Here is a 19,320-nt window from a genome sequence, read left to right as displayed (position 1 = left end):
CCTTTCAGGAGGTGAACTGGACTGTCCCACCAATCTACACTGACTCTCACTTTGAAAGGGGAGGCAAGGAAAACTCGAAGTCCTAAGAAACAGGGGCCCAACATGACAACAGTGCCCAATGCTGTGGGCACATGTGCTCCCTCGCCTAAGGTACAATTTCCAGCATTGCTTCAATGAACTCCAAGAGCTGCAGGTAATCCCAAACCTTGGGGGCTGAGCCCAAAGCTTCACCACTCAGTCCCCTGGAAGAAAAACCATCCTCCAAGCAGTGTTGAAGCAGACTCCTAGGTGTTTCAGGCTCTGAGATGGAACCAGGTAACTTGAATCAATTCACAACCCAGCCCAAGGACTCCAGAAGAAAATGACCTGAAAAGTAACAAAACTGAATCAGCCAGTTGTCCTGGCACTGCAGAAAATAGGGGATATCAGTCTCTGCGTAATGAAACGTGTAGGCCATACAATTGAAAAAGCAGAAAAGACCAGGTCTTTAAACCCAAAGGAACTTTATTAGCAACCAGATGATGCAGACATTCAAATGACTTTGACACAGGCCATGTTTCAGCTAACAGGATTGCCTCAAGAGTCCTTATAAATGTGTCACCAGGTCACTTATAATGCACAGTACAATAAACAAGGAACTTCATGATCCACATGCTGGTACCGAAGCAATACTCCTCTGCAGGTGTTTGGTCTCCTTCTTGATTAGTTTTCTGCTGCTGGTTTGCAGTGGGACAGGAAGCAGTAGGGCTAGTTCCTTAAGTGTGTTTGTATTTTCACGGAAAAGGTGTAGGGCACTGTAGCCAGACCAAAAGGCAAGGCTTGAAACTAGAAGTGCTGCCCCAGCATGCAAAAGTGATGATATCTCATAATGGGCTATGATGAGAATGTGTAGAGATCCAAGAACATCAAGAATTCCCTGGACAGACTGGGGTGATCAGAGGAGGGTTTCCACGTGAAAACGATGGACTCGCAGACAAGCATTTACTTCTTTGAGGTCCAGAATGAATCGAAAGGAGCTGCCCTTCTTTGGGACCACGAAATAAATTGGAGTAATGTCCCAATCCCCGTTCTGCTAACAGGACGGGTTCCTCCACCCTAGATCATACAAATGCTGCAAAGTACCACTAGGATATACCGGTGAGGATAATGGTAAAGATTAGCTTTTTCTTTATTTCCATCTGCTGTTAAGGAGGGGAATAACACCCACTTGTGCAGAATGGTACAGCCAAGATGATAACGGAAGGCCATTTTTAGAGCAACAGTAAAAATTGACATTTTTAAAATTTTCTGTATTAATGGTCATGTACACGCATGGCCATTAAAAAAATTAACACATATGCATTTACCACTACCCAGTTAGTGTGCGATAATGTAGCACAGGTATGATGGAACTGATTAGCACAGAAATACCCACTCTCTGTCCCGACACTCCCTCTCCAAAAAATATACTTGTAAAATATTTTCAGCAAGTGGTGTGTGTACATTTGGCACTTACTGCAGGGCACCTCAGCACATCCCGTGGTTTGTAATTTTAAGCTGCATTAGGGGTGTGTTAGCATCTAATGCAAAGCAAGTTGGCAAAAGGGCCCCCTTAATTCTTTCCCACAATGTTGTGCAAGAAACTAACATTTAGAGACACTACCCCATTTTGTCTTTCATGACATTTGATTTTATAGCATGTAAAACTTGTGATTGCAGTGTTGCTCCAAATGCAAGATAGCACTAATAAGGATTAATTCTATTCACATGTCAATGCTTAGTGATCACTCCAAGCATCTTTATTATGGTTTATCAGTGCAAGGGCCTACAGATGTGAGGAAGCAAAGAGTTGTGAAAGTTGCTTAATTAAAGACGGACCTGAAATAGTCACATGATGCAGCCAGCAGAATGCGATGAGCTTCAATTGGTTTTCCTTCTAATCTGAGGACCACATCAAAGAGAATCCCACTGTTTCTGAGAGAAACCAGTCCTCCCAACAAGGCTTGTGAGTGCTCAGTGCTCCGGTAAGTCTTGCAGGCATATTGTGACAACAAGGGCTCTGAGGGGCTTGTGTGCGACCGCACCAGTTCCTGATCCTCTGCCATCAGCTGTGCTCGACAAGTTCCTACAGAAACAAATATACTGTATAAAAGACCTTCAAATGTAAAGATATATGAAACTCTTGTAAACTTCAGTGCAGAGCAGGGGTATCAAACTCAATGACATTAAGGGGCTGAAATCCAAAATAGAGGCTAAGTCACGGGCCAGACCCCACCCATCTCTGCCCAATCTCCGCCCTAGACCCCGCCCCATAATAGTACTAATTGTAACACCATTTTTTCCATTCATTTTTCATATATACACACACAATATAATCTTATTAACAACACATAATGGTTAACCACAAAATTAAACTACACAAAGTACACTGTATGCTCCTCAACATTCATTCCTACCAGAACACAGATAACCCCTATGCAAATACAGGACCGAAAACTAAAAGTACTAGGAAAACTAAAAGTGCTAGGAATGATAAAGTGCTAGAAATGATAAAGAAGGGAATCACAAACAGATAGGAGAAGGTTATCATGCCGCTGTACCGGGCCATGGTGCGCCCTCACCTGGAGTACTGCGTCCAGCACTGGTCGCTGTACATGAAAAAGGACACGGTACTACTAGAAAGGGTCCAGAGAAGAGCGACTAGGATGGTTAAGGGGTTGGAGGAACTGCCGTACAGCAGAAGATTAGAAAAACTGTGCCTCTTCTCCCTCAAACAGAGGAGACTGAGAGGGGACATGATCGAAACATTCATGGTACTGAAGGGAATAGACTTGGTAGATAAGGACAGGTTGTTCACCCTCTCCAAGGTAGGGAGAACGAGAGGACACTCTCTAAAGTTGAAAGGGGATAGATTCCTTACGAACGTAAGGAAGTTCTTCTTCACCCAGAGAGTGGTAGAAAACTGGAACAATCTTCCGGAGTCTGTCTTAGGGAAAAACACCCTCCAGGGATTCAAGACAAAGTTAGACAAGTTCCTGCTGAACAAGGACACACGCTGATAGGGCTAGTCTCGGCTATGGCGCTAGTCTTAGACCAGAGGGCCGCCACGTGAGCAGACTGTGGGCATGATGGACCACTGGTCTGACCCAGCAGTGGTAATTCTTATGGTCATAAGTACTAATATATACAAATGAAACCCTAAGATTCAAGACTCTGCATGCAGTACAACCCCCAGAGAAATAGAAACTAATGCATTTCTTCCTGAACAGTGCAAAAAAATAGACAGCAGATGAAAATTCTCAAAGTTGTCACAATTCAATTACTATATTGAAAATAAAATCATTCCTCCTACCTTTGTTGTCTCCCTCCCTCCATGATGTGCCTCAACCAAGTGCCTCCCTCTGGCGGGTGTCTTAACTTCTGGACGGCTCACACCTGGCTGTTTTATGTGGCCCGCGGTGCGATGCGTGTTTTCATTGCCGCCCCCAGTGATATCTTCTGGCTGGCTCCCTCTTCCTCACTGCTGCTGTGTGCACAAAGCCACGGGTGGCGGCTCCTCGAGTGTCTCACACCTCATTTGAAAGCCTTCCCTCTAGAGGGAAGGCTTCCAGTTCAAGTGCGAGATGCGCGTAGGAGCCGCTGCCTGCGGCTTTGTGCACACTGCGGCAGTGAGAAGGAGGGAGCCGGCCAGAAGATAACACTGGGAGCGGCAATGAAAACACCGCATTGCACCGCAGGCTGCATAAAAGGACAGGCGGACTGGATTCAGCCTGTGGGCTTTGAGTTTGACACCTAAGAATCTATAGAAGAGAGAACTTTCACTGCAGTCAAAATGGAGGCTCTATCATTTTGTAGGACAAGGAAAATAAAACCATCATACATTGCAGATCATCAACACACACCATGTGAAAATGGTTTTCCATTCTTGCAATACATCTGATACAGTCTGAACCTGCTTTAGCTTTACAATATGAGGGAAACCCCAAAGTTGAAGCAGTTAGGCAGTAAGTTCCCAGTTTTTGTCTGCTTCTTACACCTCAGCTACCCCATACCTTACACCAGTGTATTGCAAAACTGTGAACTGCGGCGAGATTCTGGGTATGCTGAGAGAGATAGGTCGTTTACACATCTGTCATTGCTGGCACCTCTTCTCCTCTCTGCCCCTGGTGTACTGGAATTTTAGGGTTACCAGATGGAGGGAATTCCAAAACCCGGCAGTTTGTCTGAGTTTTGGAAAAACCCTGAGATCAGGGCCGCATCTGGAAGGCCTCTGAGAATGTGCGGACGTCAACACGATAACGTTATGTATATGCATGCGACGTCATCGGTCAACTTCTGTACGTGCTTGGAGGCCTTCTAGACGCGGTCCCAAGATTAGTGCGCCGTGGCTGAAAACAGACATTGCCTTACACTTATCCTGAGAATGTCTTCTAACAGAGGGCTCCTTGCTGCTGTTCAAGGCATTGAAGACATCTTGCGATAACACAGGATGAACGCAGAAGATTCTCAGAAACCCAAGAAATGCTTATAATTAATTCTGTTATTATATGTGAGGAACATAAATAAAAACAAGAGAAAAAGGAAACCGATATGGTTCTTAAACTAGTGGTGGAGAAAATAATGGCAAAAGAGTTGGAGTTCGTGAAATATAAAAACATTCAAGGAGTACAGAAAGGACTACCAGGTGAAACTGAACGAAGTCAAGAGAGAGAAACGTCTGGCGAAAGCACAAGCGGAAGAGCAAATGGCTAGAAATGTAAAAAAGGGAGACAAAATTTTTTTCAAATATATTAGTAAAAGGATGAAGATAAAAAATGGAATTGCAAGACTAAAAGATGATATGTATCGATATGTGAAGTGTGATGAGGAAAAGCAAATAGGCTAAACAAATACTTCTGTTCTGTGTTCACAGAAGATTCCGGAGAAGGACCGAGACTGTCTGGCAAAGTTACTCACACGAATGGAGTAAATACCGTGTCGTTCACGGAAGAAAGTGTTTATGAACAACTTGAAAAATCGAAGGTGGACAAAGCAATGGGACCAGACAGGATCTATCCCAGGATATTGACAGAGCTCAGAGGGGTTCTGGCGGGTCCTATTAAAGATTAGTTCAACAAATCTTTGGAGATAGGTTCCTGGGGATTGGAGAAGAGCAGATGTGGTCCCTATTCACAAAAGTGGTTGCAGAGATGAAGTAGGAAACTACAGGCCAGTAAGCCTCACTTCAGTTATTGGAAAAATAATGGAAGCGTTGCTGAAAGAAAGGAAAGTAAAATTCCAAGAATCTAATGGAATACTAGATCTGAGGCAACATGGTTTTACTAAAGGTAAATCGTGCCAAACGAATCTGATTGAATTTTTTGATTGGGTGACCAGAGAATTTGATCAAGGACATATGCTAGTTATAATTTACTTAAGAACATAAGAAGTTGCCTCCACTGGGTCAGACCAGAGGTCCATTGCGCCCAGCGGTCCGCTCCCACGGCGGCCCATCAGGCCTATGACCTGTGAAGTGGTCCCTGACTATTCCTATAACCTACCTCTACTTCTATCTGTATCCCTCAATCCCCTTATCCTTTAGGAACCTATCTAAACCTTCCTTGAACCCCTGTAGCGTGCTCTGGCCTATAACAACCTCCGGAAGCGCGTTCCATGTGTCCACCACCCTCTGGGTAAAAAAGAACTTCCTAGCGTTTGTTCTAAACCTGTCCCCTTTCAATTTCTCCGAGTGCCCCCATGTACTTGTGGTTCCCCACAGTCTTAGAGTTCAGCAAAGCCTTTGACAGGGTTCCTCATAGGAGGATCTTGAACAAACTTGACGGGCTGAAATTAGGACCCAAAGTGGTGAACTGGATTAGAAACTGTTAATGAACACCAGAGGATGGTGGTTAATGGAATTCGCTCGGAAGAAAGAAAGGTGAGTAGTGGAGTTCCTCAAGGATCAGTGCTGGGGCGGGTCCTGTTCAATATGTTTGTGAACGATATTGCTGAAGGGTTAGAAGGAAAGGTTTGCCCCTTTGCAGAGGATACCAAGATTTATAATATATCATAACATAACTTTATTCTTCTATACCGCCATAATCAAACAATTTCTAGGCAGTTTACACAGAAGAAGGCTGGACAATCAGCGAAATACAAATAGTTAAAAATACAAGTTTCTTAAATATATTCAATGTAAAGTTTTGTTAGCAGTGATATCCACATTTAGAAATGAATTTATCAAACAATGCTGACTTAATTACTTTTTGAAATGCACCATAAGACAACATAGCTCCACCAATACAATTACCCCACCAGGACTGCTGCTTACTTGCTTGAAATGCAAGAGTCCTATCCAAAAAAGTCTTATATCTGCAGCCAGTAATATTTGGATAATAATAATAATAATAATAACTTTTATTTTGTATACCGCCATATCCAGAGAGTTCTAGGCAGTTCACAGCAATTAATTAAGATTACAAACGATGAAAACATTGGAATTAACATTTTAGGAATGTACAGGTCATTGAAGTTAATTGGTTTGGTGGGTACAATAAGAGGGGAAGATGGAGGTTCACGTGTATTGATGGGAGTTGAAGAAGTGAGAGGGTGTGTAATATTTGGATAGGCAAATAGATTGAAATTCCTAGTTATCCTCGTTGGGCTGTATAACACGAAATGAGATAAAAGGTAGACACCAAGGAGGGAGTGGAAAACATGAAAAAAGATCTGCAAAAGTTAGAAGAATGGTCTAATATCTGGCAATTAAAATTCAATGCAAAGAAGTACAGAATAATGCATTTTGTGATTAGAAATCAGAAGGAGCCATATGTGCTGGGAAGTGAGAGGCTGATATGCATGGATGGGGAGAGGGACCTTGGGATGATAGTGTTCGAAGATCTAAAGGCAAAGAAACAGTGTGACAACAAATTGGCTGTTGCCAGAAGGATGCTAGGCTGTATAGAGAGAGGCATAACCAGTAGAAGAAAGAAGGTGCTGATGCCCCTGTACAGGTCATTGGTGAGGCCCTACTTGGAGTATTGTGTTCAATTTTGGAGACCATATCTAGCAAAGGACATAAGCAGTCCAGAGGAAGGTGACAAAAATGGTAGAAGATTTGCACCAAAAGATATATGAGAAGATACTGGAAGCCCTGAATATGTATACCTTAGAGGAAAGGAGGGGCAGGGGAGATATGATTTAGACGTTCAAATACTTGAAAGTTATTAATGTAGAACAAAATCTTTTCCAGAGAAAGGAAAATGGTAAAACCAGAGGGCATAATTTTAGGTTGAGAGGTGGTAGAATCAAGAGTAATGGTAGGAAATTCTTCTTTACGGAGAGTGGTTGATGCCTGGAATGCACTCCCGAGGGAGGTGGTAGAGAAGAAAATGGTGACAGAGTTGAAAAAAGCATGGGATGAACAACAGAAAATAATGGATATATATTGAAGAACTAAGGCTAGTACTGGGATTAGTTGCATGGTCTGTGTCTCATAAATGGGCATTCAGTTGAGGATGGACTGGAGAGGGCTTTGATGCCTGGGATGGTTTAGATGGGCTGGAGTGAGCTTTGACGGAGACTCCAGTATATAAAATCTAAGCACAGTCAGTACTGGGTATCTGGCCCAGAAATATCTAAGAAAAAGGACCACTTAAATTAAATTATTAATTTATAGAGAATGTATGATTGGGCAGCATGATGGACCATTCGGGTCTTTATCTGCTGTCATTAACTATGTTACTATATGTCATTAACCCCCTGGATGCTATCAAAGGTTGTTCAAATTTGGTTGTAATCCCAAGGTGCACGTGCAACTTAATTGGTTGATCAGCCATTAACAAGCAATAATTGGATGCCATCAAGTGATGTGAAGACTAAAAAGTCCAGGAAAGTAGCACAAAGGGAGCTCAAATGTATGTACACGAATGCCAGAAGCTTGAGAAACAAAATGGGGGAACTGGAAGCACTAGTAAGAAGAGAAGAACTGGATATCATTGGAATAACAGAAACATGGTGGAACGAAGATAATGAATGGGACACAGTACCGCAGGGATACAAACTATACAGAAGAGATAGAAAAGGGCAAAAAGGGGGAGGTATTGCCCTGTATGTCCAAGAAGGAATAGAGTCTATCAGAAAAGGGGAGATGGAAGGAAAAGAAAAATTGGAGTCCCTCTGGATAAAGATTCCTAGACAAAACGAAGCAGACACAAAAATTGGCCTCTATTATCAACCCCCAGGACAGACGGAGGAAATAGACACAGAAATGATAGAGGAAATCAACCATGGATGTAGAACAAGAAACATAACGATCATGGTAGACTTCAACTTTCCGGGGATAAACTGGAATCTAGGAACCTCAAACTGTGGCAAGGAAATAAAGTTCCTGGAAATGATAGGGGACTGCTTCCTAGAACAAATGGTAGGAGAACTGACAAGAGGGACCGCAACCTTGGACTTGGTCCTAAATGGAATAACTGGAAGGACAACAGATGTAGAAGTAACGGCCCCGCTGGGGACGATCGATCACAGCATGTTCAATTTTAAAATTGGCATCGGGAAGGGGAAACGAACCAAGACCCAAACCACAACCCTTAACTTCAGAAAAGGAAATTATGACAGCATGAGAGCCATGGTTAAAGAACGGCTCAAGAAAAGGACAGCCGAAATCCAAACGGTCGATCAAGCATGGTCCCTACTAAAAAATACCATCACCGAAGCACAGAATCTCTACATTCCACAGATATCCAAAGGAAGGAAAAACAAGAACAAAGGAGAACCAGCTTGGCTAACTAAAGAGGTGAAGGATGCAGTAAGGGAAAAGAGGAACTCGTTTAAAAAATGGAAATGTGAAAAAACAACGAAGGCCTGGAACTGCCACAAGGTTGACCAGAAAAAATGTCACAAGGCGGTAAGAGACGCCAAAAAGGTCTATGAGGAAAAGATAGCACAAGAAGCCAAAAACTTCAAGCCCTTTTTTAGATACATAAAAGGGAAAAAAACAGCAAAGGAGGCAGTAGGTCCTCTCGACGACCAAGGAAAAAAAGGGTGTAGGAAGACAAACAGATTGCAGACAGGCTAAATTCATTCTTTGCCTCTGTCTTTACCAATGAGGACACTGCAACAATGCCCGAAACAGGGAGAGTATTCAAGGGAGAAAAGGAGGAAAGCCTCACCACAGTGAATGTGGATTTGGACAAGATATACTATCAGATTGACAAACTAAAAAGTGACAAATCCCCTGGACCAGATGGAATTCACCCGAGAGTGTTAAAGGAGCTTAAGATTGAAATTGGAGAACTATTACAAACCCTAGCTAACATGTCAATTAGAACCGGGTGAATACCAGACGACTGGAAGATAGCGAATGTCATCCCAATCTTCAAAAAAGGATCGAGAGGAGAACTGGGCAACTACAGACCTGTGAGTCTTACGTCGGTTCCTGGGAAGATGGTTGAAGCACTAATTAAGGATAGCATAGTGCAACACCTGGAAAATCACGACCTGATGAGAGCTAGTCAACACGGCTTCAGGAAGGGGAAGTCATGTTTGACGAATTTACTTCAATTTTTTGAGAAGGTAAACGAACAAATCAATAACGGAGAACTGGTGGATATAATATACTTGGACTTCCAGAAAGCGTTCGACAAGGTTCCACACGCAAGACTTCTGAGGAAACTACAAAACCATGGAATAGAGGGGGATATACTAAGATAGATAGGCAAATGGCTGGAAAACAGATTGCAGAGGGTGAGCATAAATGGGAAGTTCTAAGACTGGGAGAGGGTTACAAGCGGTGTGTCCCAGGGTTCGGTTCTTGGGCCCATCTTATTCAATATCTTCATAAATGACCTGGAAGAAGGAACAAGTAATATAATCAAGTTTGCAGATGACACAAAACTATGTCGGGCAGTTGGGTCACAAAAGGACAGCAAAGAACTCCAGAGAGATTTGAACCAGCTAGAGAAATGGGTGGAAAAGTGGCAGATGAAGTTTAATATAGAAAAATGCAAAGTGATGCACCTGGGTAGAAAAAACAAGGAATATAAATACAAAATGTTAGGAGCCACATTGGGCAAGAGTGAACAAGAAAAGGACCTGGGGGTGCTGATAGACAGGTCCCTGAAGCCATTGGCTCAATGTGCAGCGGCGGCAAAGAAAGCAAACATGATGTTGGGAATGATAAAGAAGGGAATCACGAGCAGATCAGCGGACGTCATAATTCCGCTTTACAGAGCAATGGTCAGACCACACTTGGAATACTGTATCCAACACTGGTCTCTCTACCTAAAGAAGGATATAACACTGCTGGACAGGGTGCACAGATGAGCCACGAAGCTAGTAAAAGGTATGGAGAACTTGAGCTACCAGGAACACCTCGGAAAACTGGGGTTGTTCACCCTCGAGAAGAGAAGACTGCGAGGGGATATGATAGAGACTTTTAACATACTAAAAGAATTCGACAAAATAGAGTAAGAATCATCGTTATTCATGATGTCAAATGTGTCTCAGACAAGAGGACATGATCTGAAACTGAGAGGCAGCAGGTCCAGGACAAATGTCAGGAAGTTCTGCTTCACACAGCGAGTGGTGGACGCTTGGAATGCTCTCCCCGAGGAGGTTGTGACGGAGACCACCATTCTAGGTTTCAAGGGCAAGTTGGATGCGCATCTTCTTGCGAATCACATTGAGGGATACGGATAAACATGGAAATCAGGGAACACCTAGCTTAGCCTCCGCGTGTGCGGGTCGCCGGACTAGATGGACCTAAGGTCTGATCCGGTGAAGGCATTTCTTATGTTAATTGGAATCAATAAGAAATTGTATGTGCGTCTACCTGTGCGTTATTCTATAACACTGAGTGCCCAGATTCCATAGTGTGTAATCCAAAAGGAGGCATGGCCATGGGAGGGGCATGGCTGGGTCAAGGGTGTTCCAAAAACTTGGGTGCAGTATTATAGAATACTGGGGATTTATGTCCAATTTGCATGCTAGAATTTACACCTGGTTTCAGCAGGTATAATAAGCCCTTGTGCCCAAAGCTGGGTATGATTTGACACTATATGCTATTCTACTACTACAGTAGACTCTCAGTTAACTGGCAGTTAACCAGCACTCTCAACCAACCAGCAAAAAAATTGTTGGCAAAAAAAAAAAGGTTTCTCAAGCTCCTCAGACAATGTCCAAAGTCGTGCTCCTGACCCAACACCCCTCTTCTCTTCCTCCCTCCAGCCTCAGAGGCATCAGGTGCAGAGGAAAGGCCCTGCCAGGGCTGGCCAGGAGCTGCCTGTTTACCAGCGCTTTCTCTGCTCACCGACTACTGCTACTGCTTCAGGTGAGTGAGAGAGGGAGGGGAGTTGTCAGGACTGGCTCTGCTGCTTCGGGAACAGAGAGAGGGGGTTGTCAGGACTGATCTACTGTTTTGGGAACGAAGGGAGGGGTTGTCAGGACCAGCTCTGCTTTTTCAGGAATGGAGGGAGGGGGTTTTCAGGACCGGCTCTGCTATTTTGGGAATGGAGGGAGGGAGGGAGTGGGGGGGGAGAAGGGGGAAGAAAAAGTGGGGAAGAAGGTGAGCAAGAAAGGGGGAGAGAGAGTGACCCAGAAAGAAGGGAAAAACAGATGCTGGACCTACAAGTGGGGATGGGGGGGATGATAGAGTGAGGTGAGGAGACAAAACTATTTTTACAGTAACTCTAAAGCAAAGATCTCAAAGTCCCTCCTTGAGGGCCGCAATCCAGTTGGGTTTTCAGGATTTCCCCAATGAATATGCATGAGATCTATATGCATGCACTGCTTTCAGTGCATATTCATTGGGGAAAATCTTGAAAACCCAACTGGATTGCGGCCCTCAAGGAGGGACTTTGAGATCCCTGCTCTAAAGTAATCAGAAACTACAGTTATCTGGCATCCACTAAGTCCCATGGGTACTGGATAGCTGAGCGACTACTGTACTATTTATCACTTCTATAGCACTGAAAGGCATACACAGCGCTGTACATTTGACATTTAATAGATGGTCCCCACTTGAAGGAGCTTACAGTCCAACCTGGACAGAAAGATATGAAAGATATAAAATTAAATAAATAAATATAGGGTAGAGGGATGCTATTCTATAAAAAGCACCCAGCCGGGGGCATCCTTTATAAAATAGAGCAAAGTGACAATTTATTTCCTGCGCCAACTCTAAAAAAGTTTTGTCTTTCGAGAAAAGTTATTGAAGAAGAGTGGAATATAACATTTTGAAAACAAATTAAAAAGTAATTGGACTAAGTGATAAGTGACTAGTGAAAAGTGCTCTCAAAAAAAGTGATCTTGAGAAGTTCACTTCTGATAGTCCATGGGAATTATTGTGAATATATGAATGGGAAATTGAATTTCTGCCAATGTTTGAATGCCTTTTACTGAATCTGGCCCTAAAGGTCTGCAGTTCAAACAAATATTTCACCTTTTGCTATTTCCTATGCCATTCATGGGAATGTTCATTTTGTATGAGATTCTTTTTTGGTGGGGGAGGCAATTTTTTCATTATAGGAACAATGTCATTTTTAGTGAAGAGGGTGCACTGTTTTGGAAAGATTGTGTAACTATTAACACATCAAACAAACACATTGAAAATGATATGCTGCAACATGTTTCAAATGAATGCACATCCCTAATATCGTAGATATTTAATTTCAACACAGCTCTTTCTTTTTCTCTTCCTTTACAATTTTTCTTCTTCTTACACCACGGTTCCTCATTGACCCATGACTTTCTATTTCCCATATCCTACATTCCAGAGGTGGCCACTGTCAGAAAACTCAGTGCTCATCAAGGTAGTCCCTATGCCAATTAGTTTATACAGAAATTAATAATTCCCTTGGAAAGTTGAGGCAGAGAGTTAAATTAACTTCAGAAGATTTGAGTAAGCCAAATGCGGTGTCTGAATCAGAGGCTTTGTGGACCATACCTTGAACAAAAACATGGAGTTCACAAAAGGGCTATAAACCCTGAATACTGTAACTAAGCACAAGAGTAATTTAAAAGTCATCATACCAGGAGGACTTGTGCTCATTTGTACAGCTTTGTGATTTATATATTTTTTCAACTCAAATGGAAAATAAGTACTTGAAAGAATACTGTATGAGCTTGGAAAGAAATTAGTGATCAGGGAGGGGGCACTGGCAAGATTTTTGCTATCATACAGGAGGCAACTCTCCCCTATGTACAAAAAGAGAACTATTTACAAAATTGAATTTGAACCTAATTCACAGGGGATTGTTCATTAGATTCTTGAAATACAAACTTTAGTTTACATAGTACATAAAGGTACTTTCTCTGTCCCTACTGGGCTCACAATCTAAGTTTTGTACGTAGTGCAATCGAGGGTTAAGTGACTTGTCCGAGGTCACAAAGAGCTGTAGTGGGAATCAAACCCAGTTTCCAGCCCTACGTACTAACCATTAGGCTAACTCCTCCATTCCATTTCTTCTAAGCACTAGCTGCTGAGTCAGTTCCTCTTAAGTATGAATTGTGGGAGAAGATTCATGTGACAGGGTGAAGGTCAGCACACACTGTTCCAGCCTATATCATAGACCAAAAGTCCAGGAGATTAGAGCAGGGTTCTTAACTTGGGTCACAATGAACCGCAGGGGAAAAAATGTACATTAACCCAGTTTTTAATTTCAGATCTTTACTGAGGAGACTCAAATGTAACAGCAACTGTATAACTTCATTATTACAACTGTGACTAATAAACTATTAAAGTGCAATCCTGTTACTGGGTACCCACATTTATGTGCCATTTGGGTGTGTAAATGCACAAAGGTTAAGTGTACACTTACATATGTAAGAAACTAAGTGCTATTCTGTAAGGGTTCATGCAAGAGGCATAGCATGTAAATGCAAGGGGGCATGGGGAAGAGTGGTCACTTGGGGAAGCAGCTGATAAAGTATATTGAAAAAGGGATGTGGCCTATAAACACAATGAAAAACTGTACTGGTGAGGTAGGTTATTCATCTGCCCCTATAGAATTTATCATCTGATATTCCACCAGCAGAGGTTTATCCAGTAGGACAGAGCCCTGGATTCTGATTTGCAGCTTGTTGCTATAACTAGTGAATGTCTTACATAAGGAACCTGAATGGCTGCTGGGGTAGAGGTATACTCGAAAGTTAGTAAACTTTGGGTGTTGCGAGAAGACCAGGATCAAAATGGAGTGCCTGGGTATAACTGACACCAGTAAGCTGCAACAACGCCTGTTGGTAGTGTTGTACTGTGGCAAGGGGGCCTTGTAGGGGTAGTTGGGACTTCCATGATCCCCCAAAATATCTTACTGTGATTGCTGTCTTCTAGAAGCCCCATATAACTCAAATAGCAAAACTTTCAAATATTCTCCCTGTGGAGATTAGATTATGTTCATCCTATATGCATTTTTGAAAATTGATGAAAACATTTGCTTTCAGAGTTTTTGTTATGATATTGTAGAAATCTCATTGTTGAATATAATTATTATTATTGTAATTCTGGATTTATGTGTCCTCCTCGTGTATTGTTAACCTGCTCTGAAATGAATTTTTAGGGATAAAGCAGGCTATAAATATTCATCAATATCATTATTAGTACAGGTAATATACCAGCTCATGTAGAGCGATATCAAGTATCAAAATTTGATTATATTTAGGCACAGCAGTCCATCCTGAGCAGGGTACCATCCTCACTGCTTCAGGTACCCACCAGACTGTGCAGGAACTTATAGCATCTGAATAACCATCCACATTACATTGTGCTGTGAGTGATGCATGTTATTGACACCATAGATAGGTTTTGACAGCCCACAGGGGATAAAACACGGAGCTGTTGTAGAAGGTTATCATTACAGGATCTTGATGTAAGAAAGTCCAACTACATCATAGATGTATACTGGGTAGATTTAGTAAATTTTAGATCCTCTCCGCCCACCCCCTCGAGAATTGTGTAGGTGTTTGGAAGCTTCCTTTGTGCTTCCTGGTGTGTGGTTCACCTGATCCCGATGCAGTGCCTCTTCTGAAAGCCAGCAGCACACATAGCTCTGTTGGCAGCATGTTGCTATCAGTCCTGCTGGTCTATGGTTTGCTCCAATTAGAGTCTGTAGCAGAAGGATAACATTGATCCAGAGTTCAATCCCCTGGCATGGCATGAAGCAGTGATCTTGGGAAATAAGGAATCACAGAAGCATTAGTCTCATTTTGTGGGCACCATGGAAGTTCAGTACCAACTCAAAGGCCTTATGGAGTGTTTGAGGACTTGGCTAAGCTCATTCATTTCTTAGTGGTAGCTTGAATGGCGTTGCATCCAGCTTTAGTAAATATTTTGCTATCCTTCCAGAACTTAGCCAATGGAACTGGATCACAACCTAGGAGTTCCTGGCTCCACACCGGCTGTTGTAACCACAAAGAAAAAATATTAAGAAAGCAAGAGAAACCGTCCATCTTTCTGGCCAGGCAGACAGAACAGATTGGAGAGGAAAGGAGCAGGCATTATGGAAGCAGTAGGGTAGCTTGCTCATGCTCACAAAGGTGTTTTCCAGGATTTTTTTTTTTTTTTAGCTTTAGGCGAGCTAATACATTCACAGTACCATTAGATAATGTTACCAGTGTGTTGCTAACCCATTCATGGAGAACTCTCTCTACCTGAGAATACAGTGCTTCTATCACTTCCCCAGACATTCCTCATCCTCTCAAACAGACATCCCTTTTCCCCAGACCTAACCTCTCACTTTCCACTACCATACCTGCCCACCAAGGAGACATCTCTCCCACCAGCCCCTAACCCTTCAAAGACACATCTATTTCCTCACCAAATATCAATCCCTTAAAGGAGACATCCTTGTCTCCAAAACAGTTCTTACACTCTGCATCACAGACATTTCGCAGTACGATCTTTCGCCACCCCCACCAACCCCAATCACATGATCCTCCCTGCAACACTAACAATCCTACCTCCACTTGCAGTTCACAAAACCCCTACCTGCGGTACACCAACTTCCGGTGTCCTACCTGGTCTTCCGTCTCGCTTGGCGTCATTTCCGCTGAGACGGAGTCGTATTTAGCGAGGGAAGAGGGAGGTTGGGCTAGGTTTGAAGCCTGCAATCGGGGAAGTTTGGCTTGGGTGGGTTATGTGTGTGTGCTTTATTTGTAAGGGTAGGGGGGCTACTTTCAGTTGTATCTGCTGTTTTCGGATTGCCCGCCCCAGTTTCACTTTTCTACGCACATGAACGTGCCCGTCTGTCCCGCGGCATCGACAAACTTGCCACATTGCTGATTGGCTGCGATTAGCCAATCCCGCGGCACACAGCTTCGCTTTACGCTCTACCGCAGCCAGACAGGGACGACTACTACTATTAATTATTTCTATAGCGCTACCAGACGTACACAGCGCTGTACAGATTTACAAAGAAGAAAACAGTCCCTGCTCTAAAGAGCTTATAATCTAAATAGCCAAGACAGACAAACAGGATGTCATGGAAATACAGTTAAGGGGAACGGTTAATCAGCTGGCTGGGTTGGAGGGCAGAGGAGTAGGGTTAAGGATTGAAAGCTATATCAAAAAGGTACGTTTTCAGTCTACTTTTAACAAGGTAAGGGAAGGGGCTTGGCGATAAAATCAGGTAATTTATTCCAGGCATAAGGGGCAGCTAGATGAAAGGAACGAAGTCTGGAATTGGCAGTGGAGGAGAAAGGTAAAGTCTAAGAGTGGCTTATCTGAGGAACGGAGTTCTCTGGGAGGTGTATAAGAAGAGAAGAGAGATATTGAGGGGCAGCAGAATGAACACACTTGTAGGTCAGCAATAGGAGTTTGAACTGTATGTGATGGATAGAGAGCCAGTGAAGTGACTTAAGGAGAGGGGTGACATGAGCATAGTGAGGTTGGTAGAAGATGAGTCGTGCAGCAGAGTTTTGCATAGATTGAAAGGGGGGAAAGGCGACACTACGGGAGACCAGTTAGAAGTAGATTGCAGTAATCTAAGTGCGAGGTTATGAAAGCGTGGAAGGGGTGAATTTTGGAGATATTGAAGAGATAGAAGCGACAGGTCTTAGCAGCTTGTTGGTTGTGCATAGAAAATGAGAGGTCGGAATTGAAGACGACTCAAAGGTTACAAGCAGAGGAGACTGGAACAATGACAGTATTATTTACCGAGATGGAGAATGGAGGAGCAGAGGATTTAGGAGAGAAGAGGACAGCTCAGTCTTGGACATATTTTAGTTTCGGATGACGGCAGGACATCCAGGCAGCAATGTCAGCCAAACAGGCAGAGACTTTTTCTTGGACTTTAGGTGAAATTTGAGGTGTAGAGAGGTAGATCTGGGAGTCATCAGCATATAGGTGATACTGGAAGCCATGGGAGGAGATCAGGGCACCGAGGGAAGAGGTGTAGAGAGAGAAGAGGTCCTAAGACAGAATCCTGCTGGGATAGCAGCAGAAAAGGACCTACCAACACAAACACTAAAGGTGCTTTGGGAAAGTTAGGAGGCAAATTAGGAAAGGAGAGATTCACAGAATATCAGCGAGGACAGCGTATCAAGGAGTAAGCAGTGATTAACAATATCAAAGGCAGCATTCAGGTCAAGGAGGATGGGGATCGAGTAAAGGCCCTTAGATCAGGCAATGAACAATTCACTGCAGACTTTAGTGAGGAGTCTGTGGAGTGCTGGGGGAAAGGAGAGACAGAGCAGCACAGCCGGGGCAGAGGGATGGGGGCAATGTTGAAATAGAAGGGGTTACTGCTAATGTCCGTAGTAAAATTAATAAGCTGGTGTAGGTATGTTTTCTTGGCCTAAGTTGTTAGTAAGTTAGCCTTGGACTGCGTCAGCCTGAGCACTGCTGCCTTCCACATTTCCAACGAAAAATAAATAAGGGGGGAGGGGGAACCAAGAAGGAAAAAAAAACTTGTCAAGCAATGATGAGCACAAAGTTAATTATATTTTATTTAAAGTACTTGTTGCTTATCTCCTAAGCGGCTTACAAGTAGACATACACAGTAGAAGTCAAATTTTACCATACATTTTCCAATACATTATAAACATCAATCAGCTTTGTTTACAACAAAAAATTGTCATTCTCAAATATTTTATTGGATGTCAGAGGGATAGCTAAAAGCTAAGATGAAAAAATGAGCCTTAAGTAATTTTTGAAATAGCAGTATGTTGTTACAAAAACATAATATAAACTAGAGCTTCGGGTCTGTATAAAAACAATTCCCCAAAACAGTGGAAGTTCAGAAGAAGGAATAGACATGCTGCTGTGGTTCCGCCTGTAGCAGAGTCGCAACAATGTAAATACAGCATAGTCTCGATTTTCCAGCTAAATGGGACCAACCTATTGTCAGATAAGAGAAAAGTCAGATTATATGGAAAACAATGCATAAACAAAGGCAATAAAAGCAGGGTCACAATTACTGTTTTGCAGTAAAAGCAGGGTCCCAGGTCCAAAACAAATTGGGAAATCCAAGATGGTTGCTGCGGGAGCGATTTCAACACTGAAATAGCCTGGGAAAGCCACCCTGAAAAACTAAAAAAATGGCAAATTTAGGATTTTTTAGGTAGAGAAGACTTCGCATTAACCTGACCCCCCACCAAGATTTTGGAGACCCCCCAAAATTGATCTTTCTGTTAGCCTGTTACTGTGCCAGGCTGTGTGCTGGGAGCTGCAAGATGGAAGCTGAAACAGTTTACAGGGAGATCCTTTGCCTCAATAAGCCTGGAAATTGGACTGCTTATATTTTCTGACTGCTTCTCGTGGCCAGTGTCCCAGCTGGAGACCTTGACTCCTCTGGTGCCCGTGTGCGCAAACTGGGAGGAACGCAGTTGGCTCCTATCTTGGATAGACCGCTACGGAGTCATGCAGTTTGCGCTCAAACCCACTAGCGAATGAACCTGGGGCGAGCTATGCTCCCAATGGAACGATCCTTGAGCTCCTGATCAGTAAATGCAGGCTGTCTAAGGAGTGCACTGTAAAGCAGCCAACTCCTTGGAAGCAAACTTTCTGCCTCAGTTTACGATCTGCTGCCAGAGCTGTCCCTTAAAGGGATCCTCTGCAGCACAAAAAGCACAGTTACTTACCGTAACAGTTGTTATCCAGGGACAGCAGGCAGATATTCCCACACATGGGTGACGTCACCGATGGAGCCCCGCAGCGGACAGCCTCGAAAGCAAACTTGCTTGAAGATCTTTCAAGCACTGTACTGCGCATGCGCGCGTGCCTTCCCGCCCGAACTAGGGGGCGCATCTCCTGAGAGGATCCTCAGTTCAGATACCTAGCCAAGAAGCCAACCAGGGGAGGTGGGAGGGTTGTGGGAATATCTGCCTGCTGTCCCTGGATAACAACTGTTACGGTAAGTA

At 43.3% G+C, this 19,320-nt stretch overlaps 2 protein-coding genes across 7 annotated transcripts in view; one reads left to right on the top strand and one right to left on the bottom strand.

Moving 5' to 3' along the window:
* The window catches only part of KLHL22 (kelch like family member 22), a 35,651-nt gene extending 19,481 nt beyond the window's left edge, over window positions 1–16,170 (bottom strand). Inside the window, exons 1-3 of one of the 5 annotated variants that reach the window (XM_033953769.1) lie at window positions 15,780–15,901; window positions 14,964–15,130; window positions 1,858–2,104 (exon numbers count right to left, since the gene is read on the bottom strand). In XM_033953769.1, coding sequence (XP_033809660.1) covers window positions 1,858–2,104; window positions 14,964–15,024 — 308 coding nt within the window. In that variant the 5' untranslated portion in view covers window positions 15,025–15,130; window positions 15,780–15,901. The other 4 variants (XM_033953773.1, XM_033953774.1, XM_033953775.1 and 1 more) reach the window with 4 other exon arrangements.
* MED15 (mediator complex subunit 15) overlaps window positions 15,984–19,320 on the top strand; it is a 161,379-nt gene continuing 158,042 nt past the window's right edge. For both annotated transcript variants that reach the window (XM_033953768.1, XM_033953765.1), the window contains exon 1: window positions 15,984–16,090. The gene's annotated coding sequence lies outside the window, so the exon portion shown is untranslated. The remainder of the gene's footprint in view (window positions 16,091–19,320) is intronic.

This window comes from Geotrypetes seraphini, chromosome 8 (assembly GCF_902459505.1).
Source record: "Geotrypetes seraphini chromosome 8, aGeoSer1.1, whole genome shotgun sequence".
NCBI classification, from domain to species: Eukaryota; Metazoa; Chordata; class Amphibia; order Gymnophiona; family Dermophiidae; genus Geotrypetes; species Geotrypetes seraphini.
This window is presented reverse-complemented; position numbering and strand designations above follow the sequence as displayed.